This window comes from Semicossyphus pulcher, unplaced genomic scaffold, assembly GCF_022749685.1.
Source record: "Semicossyphus pulcher isolate SPU_LCO1_2020_fin unplaced genomic scaffold, fSemPul1.0.p SCAF_8, whole genome shotgun sequence".
NCBI classification, from domain to species: domain Eukaryota; kingdom Metazoa; phylum Chordata; class Actinopteri; order Labriformes; family Labridae; genus Semicossyphus; species Semicossyphus pulcher.
Genome location: NW_027211759.1, coordinates 7,285,797 through 7,309,459, shown reverse-complemented (window position 1 = coordinate 7,309,459; position 23,663 = coordinate 7,285,797). Strand labels below are relative to the sequence as shown.

The window sequence follows — 23,663 nt, the reverse complement described above, 5'->3', positions numbered from 1 at the left end:
CCGAGCCACAGGCTGGCTGGGTTGCAGAGGTTGTAGTTGTGGAGTTGGGCGCAGGAGGCACAGAGATCTGAGAGCAAAGAGAAACTAGGTCAAGAAAATGCTTTCCAAAAATTCCTCCAAGAAAAAGCCTGAAGGCGAGGAGTGGAAGACTGAGCCGGGCTTTTTTCATGCAGAGTGTTTAGGTGGCTTGATTGTGGATGAGTAGCAGGTGTGCAGACTTGATTGGCAGAACAGGTGTGTGAATCCATGCCCAGCGCCTGATGAACATTCACACACAAACACAGAGAGAGAGAGAGAAAAGGGGGAAACAAGGGGAGAAGAGACTACGATCCTCACAAATCGAGCAACAAACTTGGGCTTTAATGCTACAAACTGCAGAGTGAATGTTAAGAACATTTCTCTGCACTTAAAGAAAGCAGTCATACAGTCAAGCACAAAGAAATTATCTTATTTGAAGTATCATAACCTGACTAAAACACCATCTATCTGACATATATTTCAGCCCTCATTAGGCCCATTTCTTATCAAACCCTCACATCTGGCCACAACAGGAGGACGCTCTCTAAGCAACAGTTTTTCAGTCGTATCCCCCTCGGAGGTCCCGCTGAATATTTCATCCTCAAAGCGCAGATAGGGTGTCCCGGGCTGTTCACACGATCTGCCTTTTGTCTTCGGTGTGAGGAGCTCGCTGGACAAAACAAAATACCAGGTCAACGAGCGTCGGTCTCAAACAGCATCGAGGCGACAGCTCGAAACACGAGACATGTTTTGCTTTTCAGCCATCATCTCATGTGCGACTCTGTGACGCTGCTCAGAGTTCATGCAGGGCAGTGGGGGGACAGTTTGTCCCAGAAAACCAAGATGCTCAGTGTTCACCTGAGCTTCAGGCCGGGCTCACATTGCTGCTGCTGCTGCTGCTGTACATCTGCAGTAAACAGTTAAACAAAGGACTGGTTCTGGGTTTTGTTGAAACAGGAAGATCGTTAACAAAGAATTGATATGAGAAAAGAAAAAAGCACGTGTACTCTAAGTGGTATGCAGAACATTTATGTAGAAAATCTCTGTTAAACTAATGTTAATTGTGATATTGTCACATATTATCAGCAATGACATTGACGTCCTGTATTTTTAAGCATGTTGGTTGGTTGGTCGGTTTGACTGCCACTTGAAAAGTTGGTTGATTGCCATGAAATGTTGACATTCATGGCCCACAGATGATGATGCTCACTGACTTTGGTGACCCCCTGACATTACCTGTATCGCCACTATAAGGATAAAATCAACCTTCAACCTTTCAACCTCAGTCCTATCATGCTATTATAGGGAGCTAATTCCATTATGGTAGAAAAAATGCAATTTCTCTCTCTGCATTTGGAGGACGTTATCCGCTTCTCCAATGGGCCCTGGAAAACCTCGACCAGACTACGTAAGACTACTACTCTTCCTCAATCTTGGACGCGATGTCGTGTCTTGTTCAAAATCGTCAGGTTTTAAATGTAGACTGATTTTTTTAGACGGTCCACCCGGAAATTCTCGTCATATTTTGGATTCTGTCCCGCTCTGAGCCATTGCCTGCGGCAAAATGGTAGTGTTTCACTCCAGCGTCTCTCACTGGGCCGTTCCTTTCAGAGGAAGGGGCGCAATGCACGCTGAGTGTCGTAGGAATGTAGAATGGACGAAACCACGAGCTGTTTGTACAACATTCTCCACAGCTTTGGCGAAGTGCTCCTTTAACTTAAAGGTCTTGACAGCTCATTAATCTTTAGGTCAAAGTTTCTTTCCTTCCAGCACTTTTGTTTAAGACTAAATATGTGCAAAATGAATGGCATTCCTTCAGCTGGGCTTTGTTTTTAGTGCTTGTTAGCCTACGTTATGCTATATGTGGTATGGTGCATACCATAGACTGTATAAAAAGATGGACACCGCATCACCGACACCTCTCATTGTACTTATTTGGAGCCAAAACACCCTTGAGACGTGCGCTGCCATCTTGCGCCGGCGATGTTATTTGGAGCCAGAGACTGTGGAGAAGAAATCGGTGCATGAAGCCCTACTGATGTCTCGCCCCTTCCGCTACCCAAAACACATATTTAACTTAGCGAAAACACTGCAAAGATCCCTCACGTCGGCATATTTAACAGCAGAACAGATATGGAAACTTCAATGACTGTAGGTATTGTTTTAGTTACGTCTGCTCGGCATTCCTCCTCTACTCTGCTAATCCGGAACTAATCCTAATCCGATCAGCCAGTCAGCAGGGGGCGCTCTAAATGTGTTCGCTTCACTTTACACAAATTACGCTTGGGAAACATTAGCATGCTGGCATTATAAGTAGCTGCATGTTAGCTCGCTCAAATTAGCATGTAGCATCACTGTGTCTAATTAAATCCTAACAGGGCTCTGTAGACTCTTGTTTTTGGATATTCTGGTTTTAGTTAAAGCATTTAAGATTTATGAACAATCAAATTATTATACACACAATCGAACTACACAAAATATTACAGATAAACAACTCTAGTTCTGTCTGCATGTTGACTTTAAGCAATGCTAAAAAGAGTTCATCTCTCAAAGGGCTGTAGTGTTAATTCATTATGATCAGAAATGTTTGTTTCTATCTGTAATTAAAAAAGCACTAATCTCAACTTAATTCATACTGAGAACCTTAAATTTTCATGCAACAAATATAATTAAGATGTATTAGAAAGTTGTGTTTCTTTCATGCTGCCACTTTTCAACTAAAGCCAGATTGTTATTAAGCTTGTCGTGTGGGAACAGCAGCAGTCCATCAGTGTTCGAGACAGAAAGCAGAACAAATAGGGCAGTAGGGAAACAGCATCAGCACATTTCTTTGCATTATAAATAATGAGGCCAAGAATTTGACCCGGGCCTCAGTATTTGTTTGCAGGCTCAGTGTGACTGAATTGAAAACGTTCTGATAAATTCTCTCCTGAAGCAGAAGTAGGCCATCGTTCTGCTTCTCTCATTCATGGCTGAACTTGTTAATGAGCTTGTTTAATACCGACAAAATATAACTGAATCGTGTTCATTTCTCCAAGTTTGTAGAATATTTTTTTTGTTCAGCAAAATGAAACTCAAATGTTCAACTTATGTGTATTTTGAACTTTTATTACAAGATGAAAACTTTTTAAGCACAGGTGCACTAAAACACGTGTATTTGGCCTGTTTGGGGGCTTAACTCTGCACGTGGCTTTTTGCTGTGCTGTTACAAAAGTCTTACTCTGGGCCTCCGAGGGTGAGAGAGAACATGAAACGTACTATGTGGAGTTTTCAGGAAATCTTTTTAAATGGCAACGCCGGCCTTTGAGTGGAACTCAGTCAGCATCCCTTGCTCACGCCTACTCTCTGTAGGCCTGAGAGAATATACTGGACAGCAGCCAAAACAGTTATGTGACCTTTTTTCTAAAGACTGACTAACATGTCCATTTTAGAACTATGCATTGTTCACTGTTTATAATAATACGTAGGTCAGTATTATGGATCATGTTGGTTGGAGAAGTAATTTTGCAAGTTAAAAAACATAACTACCAAAATAGTATCATTAGCAAGAAGGCAAGCTGAGGTTAGCCAGCTAGCTGTGACTTAGCTACGCTGGGTGGATCTGGATTGAATGCTTCAAAACGTTGGCTGGCAAAGTAATTTGTAAACAGCAATCTTGCTAATTTATCAGCCAGATCCCCCCGGGGAATATGGATTAAATAACTGACATTATCCATTTCAGACAGTCTTTTGCTAGCTGCAACTGCTAGCTAGCAATTCTTCCATGTTAGCAAGCGAGCTAAAATAAGTTAACATGCTACCTTCAGGATTAGCAGGCCCAGCTAATGTTAACCCTAGTTTTCACACGGCGCTGACATCCCCATTTGGCCAGACAGTCTTCCGACAAAACTTGACATGTAGCCGATAGTTCAACTTTTATAGTAATGCTACAACCTGCTCCTATTCTGGCAATACATAGGGTCAAATACATTGCATCACATAGTAGCTTGTAGGGATAGGAATATTAACCAAACCAGGTAAGAGTATTAACACTTTTTCTGAGATTTAAAATGAACATCTCAAAACGTCTGAGATTTTCTTTCAAATAAAATTGTAAAAAAAAAATATTCATACAACTTAGAGAGGCTTGGATGCTCTCCCTGAGACAATCCTGACAATAGCCACAACTAGGGCAAATTTTACCTATTGCACAGAACAACACAACGCACCTTGCCATCTGTTTTGGAAACTTTGAAAAACTGCCATACCGCAGACATCTTGCACCCTTCTTCACACTTGATGGAAGGGGCGTAGTGCAGGCAGTGCGTGCGCACACTCGCGCCGTGTTAATGTCGTAGCATTACGTCAAGCTTTTTAAGGGACTCATGGATCATTTAGGCATAATTAAAGCATTGTTTTATTGACAGAAAATATCGGCAGAAAATATCGGCCTAAAAATGACATATCTGCCGATGCCGATATGTCATTTTCAAGGCATAATCTGCAGATAACAATAATGTGCCGATAATATCGTGCATCCCTAATCTCCTTATGTCTAATTTGTTTGTTCTGTTAGGCTCTCATCCATCCTCTTGTTGCATCCTTAATTCTTGAAATAAACAAGATCTTTATTTATTGTGAGCAGATCGCGAGATGGAACAATATGGGATCAATAAATCACAGTTATTCGAGATTTGGTTTCTGCAATTTACAACTTACATCATGTTCATATTCATCTTATATTACTATGGCAAAGAAATTAAACTCGCTGTAAGACACTCTTCAAACTTCTGCCGTCATTTAGACGACACAGACTCCATCAGGGTCCATCACCATTACATCATGAGGGTGCTGTTCCATGGTGGCTGGCAGGTGGCATTGACCCCCATGTCCCCTGTTCACCCAAGCAAGCTGGACCGCCAACATTTGTGCTGTGATGTGCCAGGATCAAGTGGCTGGGCTGCTATCTTGTTACTAATCGGATAATCTGTTTGGCATAGGGGCTCTTTTCCATTCCTTCTTACATAACTGTGTCTATGTTCAGACTCAAGCTGACAGTCAGGGCTAAAAGATGACCGCTGCCAGGGACGGAAAGACAGTTTTAGAGAAAGAACAGGACTCTGTGGTCACTTCCAAGAAGGCGTATTAAGTTTGTTTTTTGAAATCTCCATGTTCATATTTCATGTCGATCCATACACAGGTTTTTCCTCAGAGGGGTCAGAGGTCAAGGTCAACTGTTGGGCAGGACCCTTGAATAGTTTTGAGGTATCTGAAAATTAGGACTCTCGAAACTGCTTGGTTAATGTCAAACAATTACCTTCATCATACCGTATTTCAAGGAAATAAGGGACAATTTTTTTGCCACAATTGCTTCAGATGCAACAAAACTTACAGAATAATTTAGAATTGAGTGTTTCCTTTACTGTTCATTCATGTTGCAACAAAAGTTTTCTTCTTCAATTGAATATAACTGTCTTTTTTCACCAGATTTTCCCCAGTCATTTTACTTAAATACCATTTGGAGCCATGCATGAACACTTTTGTAGAGGGGGAAATGTACTGTCCGAAAGGACTGAAAGGGGCTGAAGTACAGGTACGCAGTGTGTAACGTTCAACAATTGCCCAGAGTATGGTTATGCTGTATTTATTCTGTATATAGCCTGATAGCAAAATCAATTGCAGCTTACAAAAGAGAGGGTCTGTTCGCAGAACGCCTCAGTCACGCCACAAGTAAGCTTATCCTGGAGAAAACTTAGAGTTAGAGAAAAAAGCCTACAAAAGTAGGTCAATCCCTGAAGGGAAAATATAAATCTATAGCACGTTTTTCAAGGACACCCTTACAACACTATCACTGGGGGAAAAAATAGAAAAAAAATTACTCTAAACTACGAAACTAGACATTAGTACAAGAAAGTTTGTTGATGGAAAGAGTATTCATAATATATGTTTAAATAAAAGTAGAAATACTCCAACTCCACAAAAATTCTTTGAATTCCTTTTTTATTTTTATTTTTTACTGTTGCTAATTACACTTTAAACTGTATTTATTTGTGTTGTATGTTTTATTTCTACTCTATAATTAGGAATATAGCATAGATGCCTTTACTTGTATCACACGTTATATATTGGTATATTGTACTAAACTGCTTGGAATTACTATAATTAATTTATTAATGAATATAGATGTACAGTGAGTACAATGAGTAAACAATATGTACGGTAAAAGTAAATATGACAGTAATATATATTCAATATACCTATGGCTTTATAATATGTATGAAAATATAGTGCACGTTCTTTTTATGTTGATTATATAAATGATGTTGTGAAGTTCCTTATAAAATGTCGGTTTTAAGCGTTTTATGTCAGTTTGTTTACATAAAAAAGTCTCACTTCCTGGTGTGAATTTACCCATGATGCCTTGCTGCGGCTACATATATACCCCGTCGTGCATCCCCAGAACGCAGACTCGCTGTGGAAGAGCAACACAGTACAAGCCCTCGCCCTCTCGTCTCTCTCACAGATAGTCGCGCTGAAGATTTTTACTCCTACAAGGTTTTACCTTAGGTTACGAATGGTGAACTTTTCTGTGGAGTTTTTATTGAATAGCAATTGTTTTAGTTGTCATAAAGGAGCTAAAGACCCGTGTTTCCTCGAAGCTATCATGCTGAACACCGAGGAAAGGTAGGAGGATGCTAATTTTATTCTAGAAACATTCACAACACATGTTAACGATTATTTCTCGACGACAGTTGAGCAATTCAGTCTGTTTCAGTTAGTGTGAGGGTTGTGTTGTTTTTCTACTCTGTCTGTACATGCACAGCTTGATGATGCAGATTAGTTCAGACAGGAATTCAAACATTGTAAAAGTGAAGAAATACTGAGTAATGCATTAGACATGATAAGAAGAACTATCTTTAAATATAATATGACGGTGCAAAGCTGAAGTGAACTAAACTACTAATCATTCAGTGGTAGGTGTGAAAGTCTGCAGGCCACACTATAAACAGGAAACTTGTTTTCCCTTTAAGTATCACTCTTTCTTCCGGGAACCTTGAAGCTGCGTGTGTGTGTTTTTTATACTGTAAGAAATGTGGCTGAAACCAACAGTTACTTTCCCAGTTTATTATCCAACCAAAAGTTAAATGGCTACAAGGAGTAAAGACCTTAAAAGTATAGACAGTTAAGGGAAGCTTCTTCACAATACTTTCTCTGTCTGAGCAACAGACCGAAACTCAAAAGATATTAAATGTTAAAGCTTTTTTTTTTTTAACAAATATATCCAACAGAGAAAAGGTATGATTTTTATTTTAATTTTAATAATATTTTGTCATTTATCATGCAAAATGTTCAATATTTGCTGGTTCCAGTTCTTTTAATTCCTAAATTAAGTGATGTTTTACACGTTTTATCGTTGGAAATTTTCATTCAAGGACCTTTGGTTGGAGAAAAGAAACTGATTTTGCAGTCTAATAAATTGTTTTGAAAATAACTATAAAATTATAATACACAAGCCTGCGACCAAGACACATAATGACCATACGGAGGCATAGATGGCAAAGAGGCATTTACATACTTTTTGGAAATTTAATAAGCTAAAAAATATATAAATCATAAACATAATAAGTTGCAGCGCTGCAGTTTTGCATGACGTTGGCTTTCTTTTCTACTACTGTACATATTGTTCTGCACAAGGTAGTTGGACATTATTACCTACATTTATCCAGGATTTGACCTCTTTCACAGTGTGAAACTGGCATCATTCAGTGCCTTAAATTGCTCCTGCCTCCTTTTTCGCACTTATGTTCCTCCTATTGCATAAGCGTTGTAGCCCTGTAGGGAGACCTGGTGTCTCTATGGTGCTAATATGTCTTTTGTAAGACGATGTCGAGCGAAAATGATAATATAAGGAGCTCTTGCAGGGAAAAATTGCAGCCTGTGTGCTTTCCTTTGCTTTCTCAGTTCAAAGTCAGAGGCATAAGCTTTGTTTTCATCCTCCTGTGGGTTTATCATCTGACACGCAGAGAGAGGGGGAGAGCTCAATTGATGCTGTGTGCCAGAGCGGTGACTATATTAGCTCCCTGACTGTTATGGCTCTGTCAGCTAAAGGCATCAACTGGCCTACATCAGCTGGCTTACATAACCTCCCCTCCTCCTCCCCTCCCCTCCACTGGTGCACTTCTTAAGCATCAGTGAAATGATGTGTGTGTTAGACGAGGACGGGAGTGTGTTCAGTCGGAAACAGCTGGATGATCTTACCTGAGTGTGATTCCCTGACACTTAGTCCCCCCTTTGACTGACTGATCTCGTCGGTGGTTGCTGGAAGGTTCTTGATCATAGCGTGATAGAATTTTCCATAATCAAAACATCATCAGTGCCAAATAGTTTCAGCTGACATTTGAAGCTGTCACCTCAGGTGTGGCTAAGGGTGTGGCTGCATGCACCTACAAGGGATGAGCTTTAGGTGAGAACACTGCTCTAGGGCTGCATAATAAATCTTCTTTAAATTGTCACAACAGTATGAACATGCATGATAAACGATGGAGATGAGCCATGCATTAGCTCCGTTTGCCCATCAGATGAGGGCCAAGTTAGCCGTCAGCCATCCTCCGATTAATTCCTTGCAACTCGGATTAATTGGTCGCCATGTTAGCGAACAAGATGGCTGAGGAAGGAGAGAAGAGCGAGGGGAAAAGTGGTTGATTAAGACCTCGTTGTGAGAAAGGAAAACGGAACAGCAGAAGGACATAAAAAACTGTAAATTATAGCGAGTTATTTCTGGTCGTTTTCTCGAGATCTCGACTTAGTTTTTCTCGTTATCTCGGGAAAACAAAGCTTGTTTTTGCTGCTGTTGCCCGCACTAATGAGATAAGTTAAGCCCATTCTATGTTTGTTTTGTGCTTTTACAACTCTGGGAATACGAGTTATGATCGTCCGACTTTATGGTGGTAAAAAATAAGTTCTCGAGAAAACGACAAGAAATAAGTCGCTATCAAAGGAAAGTAAATATAATGTTTGGATGCATGTTCGCTTCCGTAAATATGCACACTCACATACATGTTTTCTTTTTCATACATCGCAGATTTTCCTGCAAAGAAACAGTGATCAGCATTGGTAGCACAACTGTGTTCTGTGTGAAAGCCCCCTTTTCCCAGTGTGATGGGATAGTTTATCTTGGCCGCTTGGACCTCATACTTCCTTCTCCCTTTGCTCTGAAATGAACACAAACAGATGTTATTGTTTCCAGTTTCTCTCAAAGTGTTTCTGATTAAGAAAGCTTGTAGGAAACTGCTGGTGCTCTTAGTTGAAATGCAGTGTGGCAGATAATTAAATGCGGTGCACCACCCCATGCGTAAATGCCACCACAGATAGTTTCAGTGACGGACACGCCCTCTCTGCTGTCTGATGAAAGGTTTGACCTTGCTTCCTGCCAAAGTTAATGTTTCGGCAACAACAGACATGTAGGCTCAAATGCTGCGCTTATAAGACGGTGAATTATGATGTCATACTGTTATTTATCGTTGCCACAGGCTGACTAAACGGTGCCTGTCCTGACAAAGCCAGCGCAGAAACCAATGTGGGCGATGGATTCGATAAACCACAGTCCGCTTGTAGTTTCGATTGGGTGTGAATGCCAAATTAGTGCTGCCACATTGGAAACTTTGTTTGTTTTTGGTATTGCTCGTACTATGATGTAAGATGATACAAAGAAAGATTATAGTCGTCACCCTGCTTCATGCATCTTTACTCTAACAAATCGTTGTCAGTGTTTTTGCACTTCAAAATTAGACATTTGATGTAGGTTCACTTTATTCAAACCGATATTTAATCCTGGAATAATAATAACAATAAATGATGTTGAGATACAGAAAAATGCAGCATTAAAACAAACCACAAAGCACAATACTCTGTCTGGATCAGGGCTAGGATTATCCATGCCAAAAAAGCTTTTTTGATTAGAGCGCAACAGATTTTGGATCTTTTAAGTTGATGCTAAAAAAAACCAGATAATTCTGCCAATATATGTTTGACCTAGAAAGCACAGGACCCAATTCCTTTGCGCCAATTGGACGGATCACAGATTGAACCTCAGTGACCATCTGATCACTGCTAAATCTAGCACCGTTATAAGGTGGACATTTGTGGTTTTAAGTGGGAAGTCTTGAAAACAATTTGGTGCAGAGATTTATGTCTTATAGGGATGCACGATATTATCTGCACGTTATCGGTATCGGCCGATATTGGCTTAAAAATGAACTATCGGATATCGGCCAACACGCCGATATAATTAACCAATAAAATACTGGGCTGCTGCATACTTGATTAAATGCCCGACCTCGGCGCAATGTCCCCGGCGTGAAGAAGACCTGCACGCCGCAGCGTGATGACGTCACGTGTGTCTACCTGCAGCATGAGAGAGTTAGAAGCCAAAATGTCCGTGGTGTGGAAGTTTTTCAAAGTGTCCGAAATAGATAGCAAAACTGCTATTTGCAATGACTGCTCAGCTTCAGTGATGCGAGGAGGAGCCAAGGCAAAGTCTTTCAACACTACAAACTTGATTAACCATCTCAAGACCCGTCACCCCGACTGTTGTGACAAATGTGATAAGAGTATCACCATTATACTGTACGCTAATTCCAATACAGAAGAGAGTTGATGATCTCTGCAATTAGGTGTGCGGGAAAAAAATATCGGTATCGGTAATCGGCTAAATGAGTTGTAAAATATCGGCATATCGGATATCGGCAAAAAATCCAATATCATGCATCCCTAGTATCTTATGTTGGATGAATTTTAAGAACTTTTGGGATTCCTTTACTCTTCATCTGGTGCCACCAGAAGGGCAAAATGTTCTCTTTAAACTCTTTAATTATTTGCTTAATGACCTGCACCAATAATACCCGCAAAACGAATGTACTCCCCGTTGTCCTTGGCATAAAAAGGTAGCATCCCATCAATGGAAACTAAGATGGTAACAGGTGTAAGCATTGTTATGGTGCACATGCATTCATCTTAAAACCATCTTACAGCTTGTGTCCTTTAATTTCTTCTTGTCAACATATTTTCTCTTCCTTGACGTTGAATCTGTTTGGCTTTTATTTTCATGAACTTTGCTGAATCAATATTGATCCTGCTAACATAGTCCCAGAAAAACTACATGAATGTTTGTCATGTGCTTATTTGAACAACCAGCACGGCACTGCTCCATACTGGTTTGGTTGTTTTTGTTGTCTTCTTTGCGTCTGATGAGCTGAGGCGCGGCCACAGTTTTGCCCCAGGGGTCAAAGTGGGTTTTAACAGGGGTCATCGTCCAAGCACACTAAGGTTTCCGAGCACGTGTGCCTTTCCTGTTTCGGTCTGGAAATCTTTTCTGACCTGCTGCTCTGCCAAACGTCCAGGGGTCAGAGGAGGTCTGAGGTCTCTCCTGTTTATTTCCTGCATAGAGCAACGTGTTGTTTACGTCTCTAACTTAAGTGTTTCACAACAGTTTTTTATGGAGTCTAACGAGCCTTAACAATCTGGGTGTAAATGGATTCTTCTTCCATTGCTAAGCTGGTAATTATAGTGTTGGAAGTAGGTTTGTGTTTCGTCTTCTTGGAGAACCTAACAGCACTTCCTGTTTTGGATGAGTCGTGTGTTTCTTGGCTGGCGACCAAGCTCTACTTCAGCAGCGAGGCCAAGCCGGGCCGTTCATCCCCTGAAACAATTCACCTGAATCAGTTCTCAAAACATCTCCCAGCTAAGGAAGGACAAACTGTAAGTGGAAGCGTTCATCCTTCGAAACAAAAATAATGTTTCTCTTGCGCTCACCCCTCCTGGCAGGATGGGACGATGACGCACTTGGCATCTTTCAGTCTTATTGCAACACACTCATGATTAAATCCTCACTGGCATATTGGGCGCAGCCCTGACTTGTCAGTGAGTGTGGTCGGCCTTCGTGTTAGTGCACGTAGGCGGTTTCACCCGTTTAGACGCCCTTCTCCAAAAATCATAACCTATATTCTGTTTTTAGGGCGACCCCGTGACCTATTGGGGGGATGAAGGCAGCAGCTCTCCAGCTGAAGTGGCTTCATGGGGCAGGAGAGAGGAGGGTAGGGCTGCTTGTAGGGTGGCTGAAATGTCAGAGGACTACAGTGTTGCCTTTCAAAACAAGCTGGCATTTGGTCAAGGACAGGCTCTCATGTCTCTGAAAGGGAAGATGGAAAAAGAGAGGCAGGTCTTGACATCTTGGCAAGCGTGTTTATCTCTTCCTCCATCTGCGTCCTACCTGTTGTCCTCGATTCAGTCTCGTCTTGGCTTGTTTATCAGGAATAAATCAGGAGAAATTCTTGGCTCTCGGTGTTGTTGAATGGTGCGCTGCCAAAACTCACCTCTGTCCAAACTTTACAGGTATTAGAGGAGATTCTGGTAGACATAGCTGCAGGCCCTGCTTCTTTCTATTTAGATTAAGCATCCAAAAATATATTAAAAGAAATTGAAATATATCAATTTTAATCTGTCATATTGCTGTGACGTAAAAAGGAGCCGTATGGCTTCATAATAAGTAAATAAATGCATGATTTAACATGTAACGGAGCATATTTTTATTGTAGTTATCGTTGCTTTTTAGGGCTGCAAACAATTTATTTCATTATTGATTAATCCCGACATTACCTTCAAGATTTATTCACCAAATGTTTGTTAGATAAAACATCAGAAAGCTGAAGCCACAATATCTTGTCAACAAATGTCACAGCCCAATATGTCATTTACAGTTATGTACAGTTATGTAAGAGCACCATATTCTCCCCTTGTGTAACCTGGACGCCTTAAAATGTCTCAAGCAGTTAGTCAAAGTAGTTGCTGCTTAATTAATTGATAAACTTGCAGCTCTTCTGCTTCGTCTTGAGTAAAGGATCTGAATACTAACTCTCCCTCTGCAGTATGTGAAGCAGTGGAATAAGCTCCAGGTACGCGTCACCTTAAAGACAAGAAAGAAGACAGTGCCCTGCAATCACAGATAAGATAGACATCGTAATATCGTTCATGCAGAGCAGGACAGAAGTGTTTTCAGCGCTCCCCTTTCCTTATGAGACACGGAAAGGGTGCGTTCAGGTACTGCTGCGACATGAACAGGCATAATGAGCTTTGTTTTCCATTGCTCACTCTCTTGGCTCGTAGCTATGCAGATCAGGTCACCCAGGTTACGTGTCGGCTCTGCAGGGAAACTGTGGCACAGGACTCTGACACGCCGATATTCAAAAACAAACAGGTCCGTCTCGCTGGTGCAGTTTCAGATTGTGAGATTGTCCAACGTGTCAGGTTTCAGTAAAGGGGCAGGAGCCTCAGAGAGGCAGGCTGTGGAGGATATTTACTCATCTGAAAGGCCAAAATCTGACATAATGACAATCCCCAGCCCTCATGCCCGGGCCCGTCTGGAATCGTCGGCCAGCTGCCATCACGTCTGGTTCGAGATGCACGGCTGTAACTCAAAACGCTGAAGATGTGTGTTCCCGAACGCCTCCCAAGCTATTTGCAGAGGTGTTTACAGATCATGTGCTTGTTTATGATGCATGCCTTCCACCTCACGCACAACCCGTCAGGAGCCCTCTCTGAAGGCCGTCGTTGTCGGCTCGTCGTAAACAAACCGCCTGCGATGGATTTTCAGCCGAATCATTGAACTGAAACTTTATTTAATTCAGTAATTTTCAGAGCGTGTCCACATCACATGCTCGCTGGCTTTGTTCTTTAAATGCGTTATGATGTGAGTTTGTTTGGACCGTAGTCACAGGGTTGGATGGATGCAGAAAATCTATATTTAGCTGCCCAGACCTGAGTAACTGGACCAATGAGTCTCATGTTTGAGTGGCAGTCTGTGTGCCGATTCTACAGAAAAGAAACTTAAGGACAAACGTGAAAATATAATAATATACTCATAGGAATAACATAGAGAGTTGTTGCACAGGTGCTTTTCATTTCACATGTTCTTTTAATGAGCAAATGCAGTGAAGCAACAAGCTGGGAGGTTTGCATCACGTGTTTCAGTTTCACTTCTGCCTGTTAAAGTTGCTCTGTGGCTTTTTCTTGCAATCACACAAAAGTGCTGTTTACAATTATTGTTGCGTGCATGTGTGAGTCCTTTCGAGTCTAACAAACACATTGACTGCATTTCCGGACTTCTATTTTCGTCCAAATCAAACCTTTTCAAAGCCATGTTTTTTTAATCAAACTGTTCATTGTTTACTTCCAATGTTACTGTTACGGGTGGGACAAAATATCGACAGCAATACATACAATTGTCGATAGGCCGGCGCCAAATATGAATATTTTAATTTACAAATATACTGCCCTCTAAACAGATTTCCCTGCGATTTTGACTCACAGCATCACTGCTTAATGACTCTTCGACATCTATCACATCAAAGAGGGTGAATGTGAACTAGTGTTGGGAATTATAGCTCTTTAAAAGGAGCCGGATCTTACGGCTCCGTTCCAAAAGACGTCCAAAATAACGACTCATCGTTCTTTGGTCAGACTCGCAAACATGCCTGCACTATATTCTCCCGTGTCAACACACGTGCATTTAAAATTCCACACTTTTAAAATTTAAATTTACAACTCTGTAGGATTTTTTGTTGACATCTCTGTAGTCTTACAAACTCGGCGGAGGGTTATAATGTTGCTCACCAACTGCACTATGTTGTGGTGAAATTATTCCGCTGCATGTGACCTGGTATGGCGGAGCTGCAGTTGACAAAAGCTGCCTGTGGTAATTCGGCATAAAGGGGAGTGGATCTCGGGCGGGGCAGTGAAATTTGGGCACAACTATAAAAAGAGCAGCTCTCACCTACGACTCGGTTCCTGTCGTTCGCACCAAAGAGCAGTTTGCGAATGTCACAACTGTAACGTGAGCAGAAATTAATTGGCCAAAGAAATTAATCAGATATCGTGATCGTATCATTATTTGATTGTCTTGCAATATATCAGCTATTGCAGAAACAGGAAACGTAGGCCACGTTCTGCATATCATATTATGAGTAACCCTGTGATTCCACCCCTAGTCTTTTTTCTTTTGTTAGAGCTTTTTTGGAGCGTCTGTGGCTAAGTGGTAGAGTCGGTCGTCTCTCAATGGTTGGGGGTTCGATCCCTGACTGCTACAGTCACATGAAAGTGTCTTTGGGTAAAACACTGAACCCCAAATTGCTCCCGAAGGCAGAGCCATCGGGTATGAATGTGCATTGATGCGGCTTGGAGAGACACTTATGCCTTTGCCATGAGTGTGTGAAAAGGTGAATGTGACACGTAGTGTGAAGGCGCTTTGAGTGGTAATAAAGAGCTACATAAGTACAGTCCATTTTGCTATGTTTGTTAGTGTCTTACCACTGAATATCAGCTCTTACATGCACGACACAGTAAAATAATATCTAAACTCATTTGCAGAAAAACTTCCTACACAGCGCTTCTTGCAGTTAAAAACATCAGATGATTAATTCTATTATAGGTGTAATAAAGTTTCTCTTTGCTTTTAATTTTGAACAACTTCCTGCACTAATTGTTCTATGAGTATGAAGTGAAGAACACTGAGCCTGGACAGGTCACTTGAATGACTCTTGAAACAATGGATGAACTCCTAAACAGCTTAAGAGGCAGCCAAAGCCAACAGTGTCAAAACAGTTTAGTTTGATAAGCTTGGCAGCGGGCATTTAAAGGAACGTACAGTCGGTGTACACAGGGAGCTGGACAGGCCTCTTTGCTTTATAAAACAGCATTGAGAAAAACTGTATTCACTGTATCTGGTAGCAATTAAGTGGTTCAAACAGAGTCGAGAAGTAGTTTCATTGCAGAATTTGCAGATGCTGCAGTGGTAGTGTTGAGATGCTGTTCGTTCTTAAAAGAGGATTATTGCAAAAGACAGACTGTGTGTAAGAACTGTTTCAACTTTACTTTGGAGCAAGCCAGTAACTGATTCATCTTTCTCCTTCCAGTTCTTGGTTATCGGGGTCCCGGCTGACCTGCTCCATCCCTCAGTCTCCGGGGCCTCTGTGGTGTTCCTGATGCCCCTCACCCACTACTGAAGATCCCGGGTGGGCGAGGGACGGTCAGGGATCACTCTCTTGGCGTGCTTCTACACAAGGTGACCGTCCTCGCCTTCACACAGCAACACACAAGAGCTCTAGTCCAACATTTGTAAAGATAACCCATAATACAAAGTGCTGCTTACCAGGAACCAATAGAGAAGTGAGTGCATCTCACAGGGCAAATATCTTGCAAAAACCCAGACTGTAGATGTCACACATTTCCCTTTAAACTTCAAATGTCACTAAAGCCGACATGTCTTTGATAAAATATGTTGCGTTCAGATAACAGACATTTTATGAGAGCTTAATAGCTTTAAAGTTCAATGACGGAGAAATAAAAGCCGACACGTGTTGCTCTTATTCACTGTGAGCACTTTAGGTAATAAAAGTGCTTCATCCCTCAGAGGCCGCTCTGACTCTAAACACAGAAGCACCTTGCTAATGAGTTTTACCCTCATTTTTAAAGCCTAAAAACCCTTTAATCTGTCTGCTGCACTCATCTTCTGCACCTGCAGTGAAATATGCATTATTCATTCATTCTCTCTTTTTGAAATAAAAAGTAATGAGTTAGTTGAAATGTAGCACTTAAAGGTCTACACACACTCCCCTCTGCAGTGTGTGTGTTTGTGTGCGCGTACACGTGTGTCAAGTTGTACCCCGGACATGTGACTGACTGTCCCCGGGGATTAGAGATTTAGGATCAGACAGATCAGTCACAACTGTCATATTGACGTCCTCATCCGTACCCTCCAAGCAAGGAAAAACTCTCTGTAACGTTACCTGCTCATCTTACACACATTCACACTGACTTTTATTAACTTTTTAAACATATGCGTGGACTTTATAACAAGTTACAACTTGATTTCATACACTTTCTTTGGTGTTTACACACCCTTCTGTCAGATCCAGTAAATGCAGACATCATGGCAGCCACCATATCCACTGATAATGAGAAAACTGTAAATGCATGAACCGCTGCAGGGAGCAAAACAAAGCTGCAAACAAAGAGGCTACACACATGTATAGTGGACATCACTGCTGTTGACACAGAACCCGTGCTAAGCTGTCACATGCGCTGAGATCAAAATCATATGCCTGGCAAAATATCTAAAGAGCAATATTGTTATTAAAAACAGAAGTGGTACATTTACACTACAGACTGCTGCAGACATTGTCCTCGTTTCTGCTGCTTCCTGTAGATGCCGAGGCGACTGTTACCACTTCCTCTTTGTCTCAAAGTTTTCTTCATACTCAGCATTTTTTCCTTTGTTATCTGATTTTCAAAGTGTAAATAGCCCAGTGGGTAAGAAGAATGTAAACACTCAAAGGACATTTTTAACATGTTATCACTCCAAAGTAGGACAAATTGGTCGTCAAAGACACATAACAATAAAGTAGAGATGCATGATATTGGATTTTTTGCCGATATCCGATATGCCGATATTTTACAACTCATTTAGCCGATTACCGATATTTTTTTCCCGCACACCTAATTGCAGAGATCATCAACTCTCTTCTGTATTGGAATTAGCGTACAGTATAATGGTGATGCTCTCATCACATTTGTTACAACGGTCGGGGTGACGGGTCTTTAAGAGGGTTAATCAAGTTTGTAGTGTTGAAAGACTTTGCCTTGGCTCCTCCTCACATCACCGAAGCTGAGCAGTCATTGCAAATAGCAGCTTTGCTATCTATTTTGGACACTTTGAAAAACTTCCACACCACGGACATTTTGGCTTCTAACTCTCTCATGCTGCAGGTAGACACACGTGACATCATCACGCCGCGCCGCGCCGCGCAGGTCTTCTTCGCGCCGGGGACATTGCGCCGAGGTCGGCCATTTAATCAAGTATGCAGCAGCCCATTATTTTATCGGTTAATTATATCGGCGATATCAGCCGATACCGTGCCGATAATATCATGCATCCCAACAATAAAGTCTTAATTAATTACTTTGTTATTCTTATCTGGTGATGGAGAAGGTTAAATATGGCTTTATTTTTATATTGTGACAAATTTAGAAAGGGACAAAATGCTGAACTTATTTGTATATTTCTGACTATTTTTATATTTATTCTATTTTAGTGTAGAAGTTTATTCTATTTTTTTTTATCTTTATTCTATTTTTATCTTTAGATGCTTCGCTGTTCTCTTAAATCTTAAACGTTTCCAGCCTGTTCTAGCTTAAGTTTGAACACCATCCAAAGAGGAAAACAGTGATGAAAAGTAAGAATGTCCAGAAGTGCATCTTAAATTTGTAACAACAGAGCCATTTGAAACTATTTAACATCAAGGGTCACCAAAAATTTACCAGAAATCGAAATACACAAAAATAACAGCTCAGTACAAAGAGAAACAATATCAGTCCAAACAAGCTTTTATGCAGTATCAACCAATTAAATTCCAGCAACAATTACAACTGCAGCTCAAATTTATTAAGGTGATAAACTAAATTTGTTTTACTCCATTTGTTTCAATCCAGGATGAAAAGTTAACAGTAACCCAGGGCGCTCCAGGGAGTGGGAACCCCTCTCTTCTACGCTTCCACTACCAGCTGAGTGAGCGCCGCTCGGCCTTCTGGGATACGGCTCTATCAGGAGACAGTCTGTTCCTGGAGATCCCTGTCGGGTCGCTCGTGGAGGGAAGCAAAGAGGGGTAAGACTCTTAACTTGAAAATCACATGAATGACTGCTTTTATTGTAAATAGTTTCACTGTTTTATCTCGAGCACTGAGTTATCTGCTGATTTGTTTCCAGAGCGTCTTATATTTGTAAGGAAGAATTTCTGTAGCATCTTCCCCCATGTTATTTAAGTATCTCATTTCGATCTGTCTTAAGTGCAAGATCATTTTCACATGAATACATTATTGTTTCCCCTTAGTATCAGAAATGAACTGAAAGTACCCTCCCCCTTAAAGTGGAAGCGTGCAAATCATATGCGTCTCAGCTGAACACAGGAGCTGTTATTAATGTGTTTCAAGGCTATCGGTTTTCCCTTTATTAAAATGGACGTTTCTGTTTTCATTGCCTGCCGTTTGTAATCGATGCCAGGCCTCAGTAACCTTGCCCGCTGCTGGCACAGAGCCCAAACAGTCGTTTAAGCAGGCAGCGCTGCAGCTGCCACTGCCACTGCATTATTATGTAAAGTTGCAGCACTTATGTAAAGAGAAAAAAAAAAACTTGCTGTGCGTCATGCTCTCTCTCTCTCTGTTCACCCTCTGACTGACTCTCTCTCTCTCTGTGTTCATGTCCTCCTCAGGCTAACGGCTCTGCTCGAGTTCGCAGAGGAGAAGCTCAAAGTTAACTACGTGTTCCTGTGGTTCCATAAAAGCAGAGAGGATCGATGTAAGTTTTTATCTTTATGTAACAAAAAATACATTTTGTTGTCTCTGAACCTTTTTATTGATTTGAAAATATGAACTCCTTTTAATGCGTGCCCAGTCAATACGTAATATAGGGTGCGTTCATGGCTGGATTCACCGGCTCTGTGGCCCCGGGGCCAAACTTTGTTGTTGGGCTCCTGTTGACTGAGCAGGCCTCTGCATGTGTGTTGGCTGAAAGACTGGTGCAGCAGTTAACAGCTTTCTCAAAAGTCAGCAAATACACCGACCAACAGCTTTAAGCCTAACTACTCATCGTGTTGATTTGTCTAATCTGTGCACACATTCAAATATTAAAACAACTGTTTGATGTTTTCTTGGAAGTTGCGTGCAAGAGCGACTATCGTGACAGACAACAGTTTACCCAACCCCTGCAGCTCCTCCAGCTACAGGGAGGGTTGTCAGATATGGTTCAGCACAGGTTTTGGTTTAGGAAGTCTGTGCATGTTCAGTTATGATCCTCGATTCTCCGGGCGTTTGTTCACTAAAGAAAAGTCCAGGACATCCACAGAAAAACAAACCTTCAGAATCATCAACTTAAATGTCTCCAAAGAGTAACCCGTGTGAGACCCCAGATACAGACAGCATGATGAGTTACGTGAAACAATTTGGTAAAACTCAGACAGGTTCAGATAAAACGATGTACATCAGTGTCAGCATATCATAAAACCTGGTGTACATCCAGCACTTATCCTCATCCAAACCCAAGGTCTCCATAATCACCAACCAAACAAGGAACATGTTAGATCAGTGAGCTTCAGTGGAGTTTCTATGCGTATAATAGACGGGAGGTTCGACTCTTTACGGATTTTCGAGTCACTTGAGTCACCTACCCAGAGCTTGAATCCCCCACTGTCACAAGCGCCCATAGAGCATGCGTTCTAGAGACTTACACGGCCAGATCGGGCTAACTTCCGCTTTAGCACTCTGCTAACATTAATAGAGATTAAATTTAATTGTGCAGCTAATCTAGACCTCCTGATTGTTTTTGGACCTAATTAATCAATTTCTAAAAGTACAGCGAGTCTTTTCACAGGTGTGTGACACTCCTTTTCCCATGATTGTGTGCACTTTTTGTGCCCTATTAGACCAGGAAGTTGTAATTACACAGTTTGACCACTATGTAATATTGTCTACTACCCGGTGCTCTCCTGGGGGCTTGAAGCACAAGTCACCACTGTGTAACCAATGAGATGAGTTCCTGGTGGGTTGGTCGGTCGGTCGGTAAAATGTCGGTCGGCCGATAGGTCAAATGCTGGTTGGTAAAATGTCAGTCGGTTGGTCAATCAGTCAAATGTCGGTCAGTCTGATGTCGGTCAATCAGTCAGATGTCGGCCGGTTGGTAAAATGTTGTTCGGTCGGTCGGTAAAATCTTGGTCGATCGGTCGGTCGGTAAAATCTTGGTCGATCGGTCGGTCGGTAAAATCTTGGTCGATCGGTAAAATGTCGGTCGGTCAGATGTTGGTCGATCGGTCAGATGTCGGTTGGTATAATCTTGGTCGGTCGGTCGGTAAAATCTTGGCTCGGTCAATCGGTCCTTTTGAAACAATTGCTTAAGAAAATATAAAAGCAGGACGTGTCCAAGTTGATATTTTATTCTCCTAGTGCAAACATACAGTGACCGTGACCTTCAGGTGTCTCTCACAGCTCCTCTGACGCTCCTCTTGTCTCCTCCTCAGTGTCCATCATCAAGACGTTCCACTACATGGGCTTTGAGATGGTGAAGCCGGGCAACCCCATGGTACCCGCTCGGCCCGATCTGGCCTTCATGGTTTACTCTCTGGACAACAGCAGCTCAGACGAGGAGTGACTGCCACACCGTCTCATGACACCTCCCTCACCCACCCTGACTCCTCCCTCTCTCCCTTCCCTCCCTCCCCAATGGAAACACACCTTCTGCCTCGACACTCGCTCTGACCCAAACCCCCACCTCTCCGCCCAGAAATCCTTCATCACTGACTGGGAGCCTTTTTAAAAAAAAATACACTTGTGATTTAAGGGGGCGTTTGGAAGCGGGAGGATTTCCACCCCCTCTTTTCCTTCCTAGAGGAAAACTGCAGATGGAGAAACCGGCGCACGTGGCGTAGCTTGAAGTCACCACATGCATCATTTTGTTTTTTCAACCTGCTTAGTGATTCCTCTCTTGGCCACATGATTTGTTTGTGCTGCCATCCACAAGACACACAACCAGGACGAGGTGGTGCTTCACATTAAAATTCAGCATATCTCTCCTCTGACAGCTTCAACATTTTTACGAGAAAAGAGACGTTGCTTTGCAAGCGGTGCTGGTCGGGGTAAAAAGAGGACCTTATGGGTTTAGCTCAGTCGGAAAATGTTTTGCTTCATAATATAGATGATGGGTGAACGCCTGATGTGTTACTTTTAACATTAAAGGAAACTTTTCTTTACAGTTCTGCCTGATATATGTTAAGGCATCATTCCAGCACATGTCAATCAACTTTTTGCTTTTATCTGCCCAAAACGGTCTCGCCACAAATGTGGAAATCCCCTGCTCGTCTCTCGACTTGTGTCACAGCTGAGACGCAGCCACGAAAGCTGCCGACCCACTAAGTACTAATCGGGAGTTATTGACGAGCTGAAGAGACGGACGCCCTCTCTGTTTTTATTTTATCATAAATAATTATAAGCTGCATAATTGTTGGTGTAAGAATATCAGGTTGAAAGAGGAACTCCACTCTATTGTTTCTTTGCGTTGAAATGTAAAAATGATGTTTGAATCGAGTGAAGCTTTAGCTCAAGTTTGGGTCTTTCACGTATTTCCGCCACATTCAAGTCGACCTAAGCATCTGTTTTATCCACGAATGAATAAGTGGGGGTTTTCGTAAGCCTCAGAAGGTTGTTCAACAACACTGACTGTTGTTCTGAAGGCGTTTCCAGCACCCTCAAATACTCCTTTAACCATTAGGATGGAAAAAAAACAAAGTTTCAGACCTTGTCCCCTAACTGGGGACATTTGGTGCTTGCTTGTTCTGTTACAGTTTAAGAAAACCCCCTTTTGGTTTAGCTCGTCCCATGTCGAACAAAATGTCTTTTATGGCTGCCATCTTTGTTCAGATCAGGAAAGCAAAACTCTGGATTAATAACAAAGGGTTCTTCATCCACATGGTTCTGGAAATATCTTCAAAACAGTGTTAACTTCTGTTAAACAACCATCTGGGTTTTTCCAAAGATCACTGAAATACCCTGTGACTGGAATAATGGTCTTACACGAGAGGCACAAACTGGGCTTTCATTCAGCCCTGTAGAGTCATCACTAAAACTGCCCCACGTCAGCTGAAGGCTCGATTGAAGCGGGGCTTTTTGTGCCTAAAGAGGAGAGTGCAATGTTAATGATATTTTTTACTCTTGAGTCTTATTGAGGAATGTCTCCCATTTTCCGTATATTTCACCCGGTGCAGATCAGGCCCTGATGTGAGAGGGTACAACAACAACAACAGCAGCACTTCAGGTGATTATCATATATGCAAAACACAGGCGGAGGAGTCCTGCACGGTTTTATTTCTGTTTTAAGTACTTTGAACAAAACGCCAAAGAATCCATTGTCTGTAAAAACTGATTATGCTTTTTGAATCCAGCTGATTTAAGCCCTAGTTTGGTATGTAAAGCAATATGAACCTACATTCCCCATGCCAGCCATACTACCTGTAACACCTCAGAGAAACATGATAGCAGACTGTTCCACGTTGGTGTCGGGATGGGGCGGGGGCCTTCTTCTTCTTCTGCATGTGTTCAGAACATACGAGTCTTCATTGCTACTGATTGAGACCTGACTATAAGCTGTTAGGACATGTCAATATATGAATTTTCTCAGAGGTATATTTTTATGTATGTATATTTCTCTAATGTTTACTGTGATAGTGTAGGGATCTATTTTTTGTTCTCCGTGACAATAGTTTTAGCAACCATTCAATGACAATCCACTCTTGTATACTTTGGAAATTTTTGTCTCGGGGGGGAAACAATAAAACTTGTTATCTAAACATGTTTTCTGTTTGGTTTTTTGCCTCTTGACTGATTTGGGTTCAGGGGATGCATGTGTGTGTCTGTCACATGTTTCTGTGCTTGAGGCGAAGTTAAACAAATTTGGTTGAAGTTTTATTTCAGTAAACATCCAGCGGGAACGACACAGAAGGAACTGAGAAACCAAACTAGTGGCTTTGCAATAACTACGATTATACAAGCACAATGCCAGGGCGGCCACATTAAGA

At 41.7% G+C, this 23,663-nt stretch overlaps 1 protein-coding gene across 1 annotated transcript; it reads left to right on the top strand.

Moving 5' to 3' along the window:
- The first annotated feature begins 6,477 nt into the window (after positions 1-6,477).
- On the top strand, positions 6,478-23,439 carry oaz2a (ornithine decarboxylase antizyme 2a). The gene is given in 6 exon segments (XM_069686893.1): positions 6,478-6,681; positions 15,963-16,029; positions 16,031-16,111; positions 18,538-18,710; positions 19,314-19,399; positions 21,114-23,439. Coding segments are annotated over 6 exon segments (648 nt in total). The 5' UTR covers positions 6,478-6,571; the 3' UTR covers positions 21,245-23,439.
- Positions 23,440-23,663: the final 224 nt, after the last annotated feature.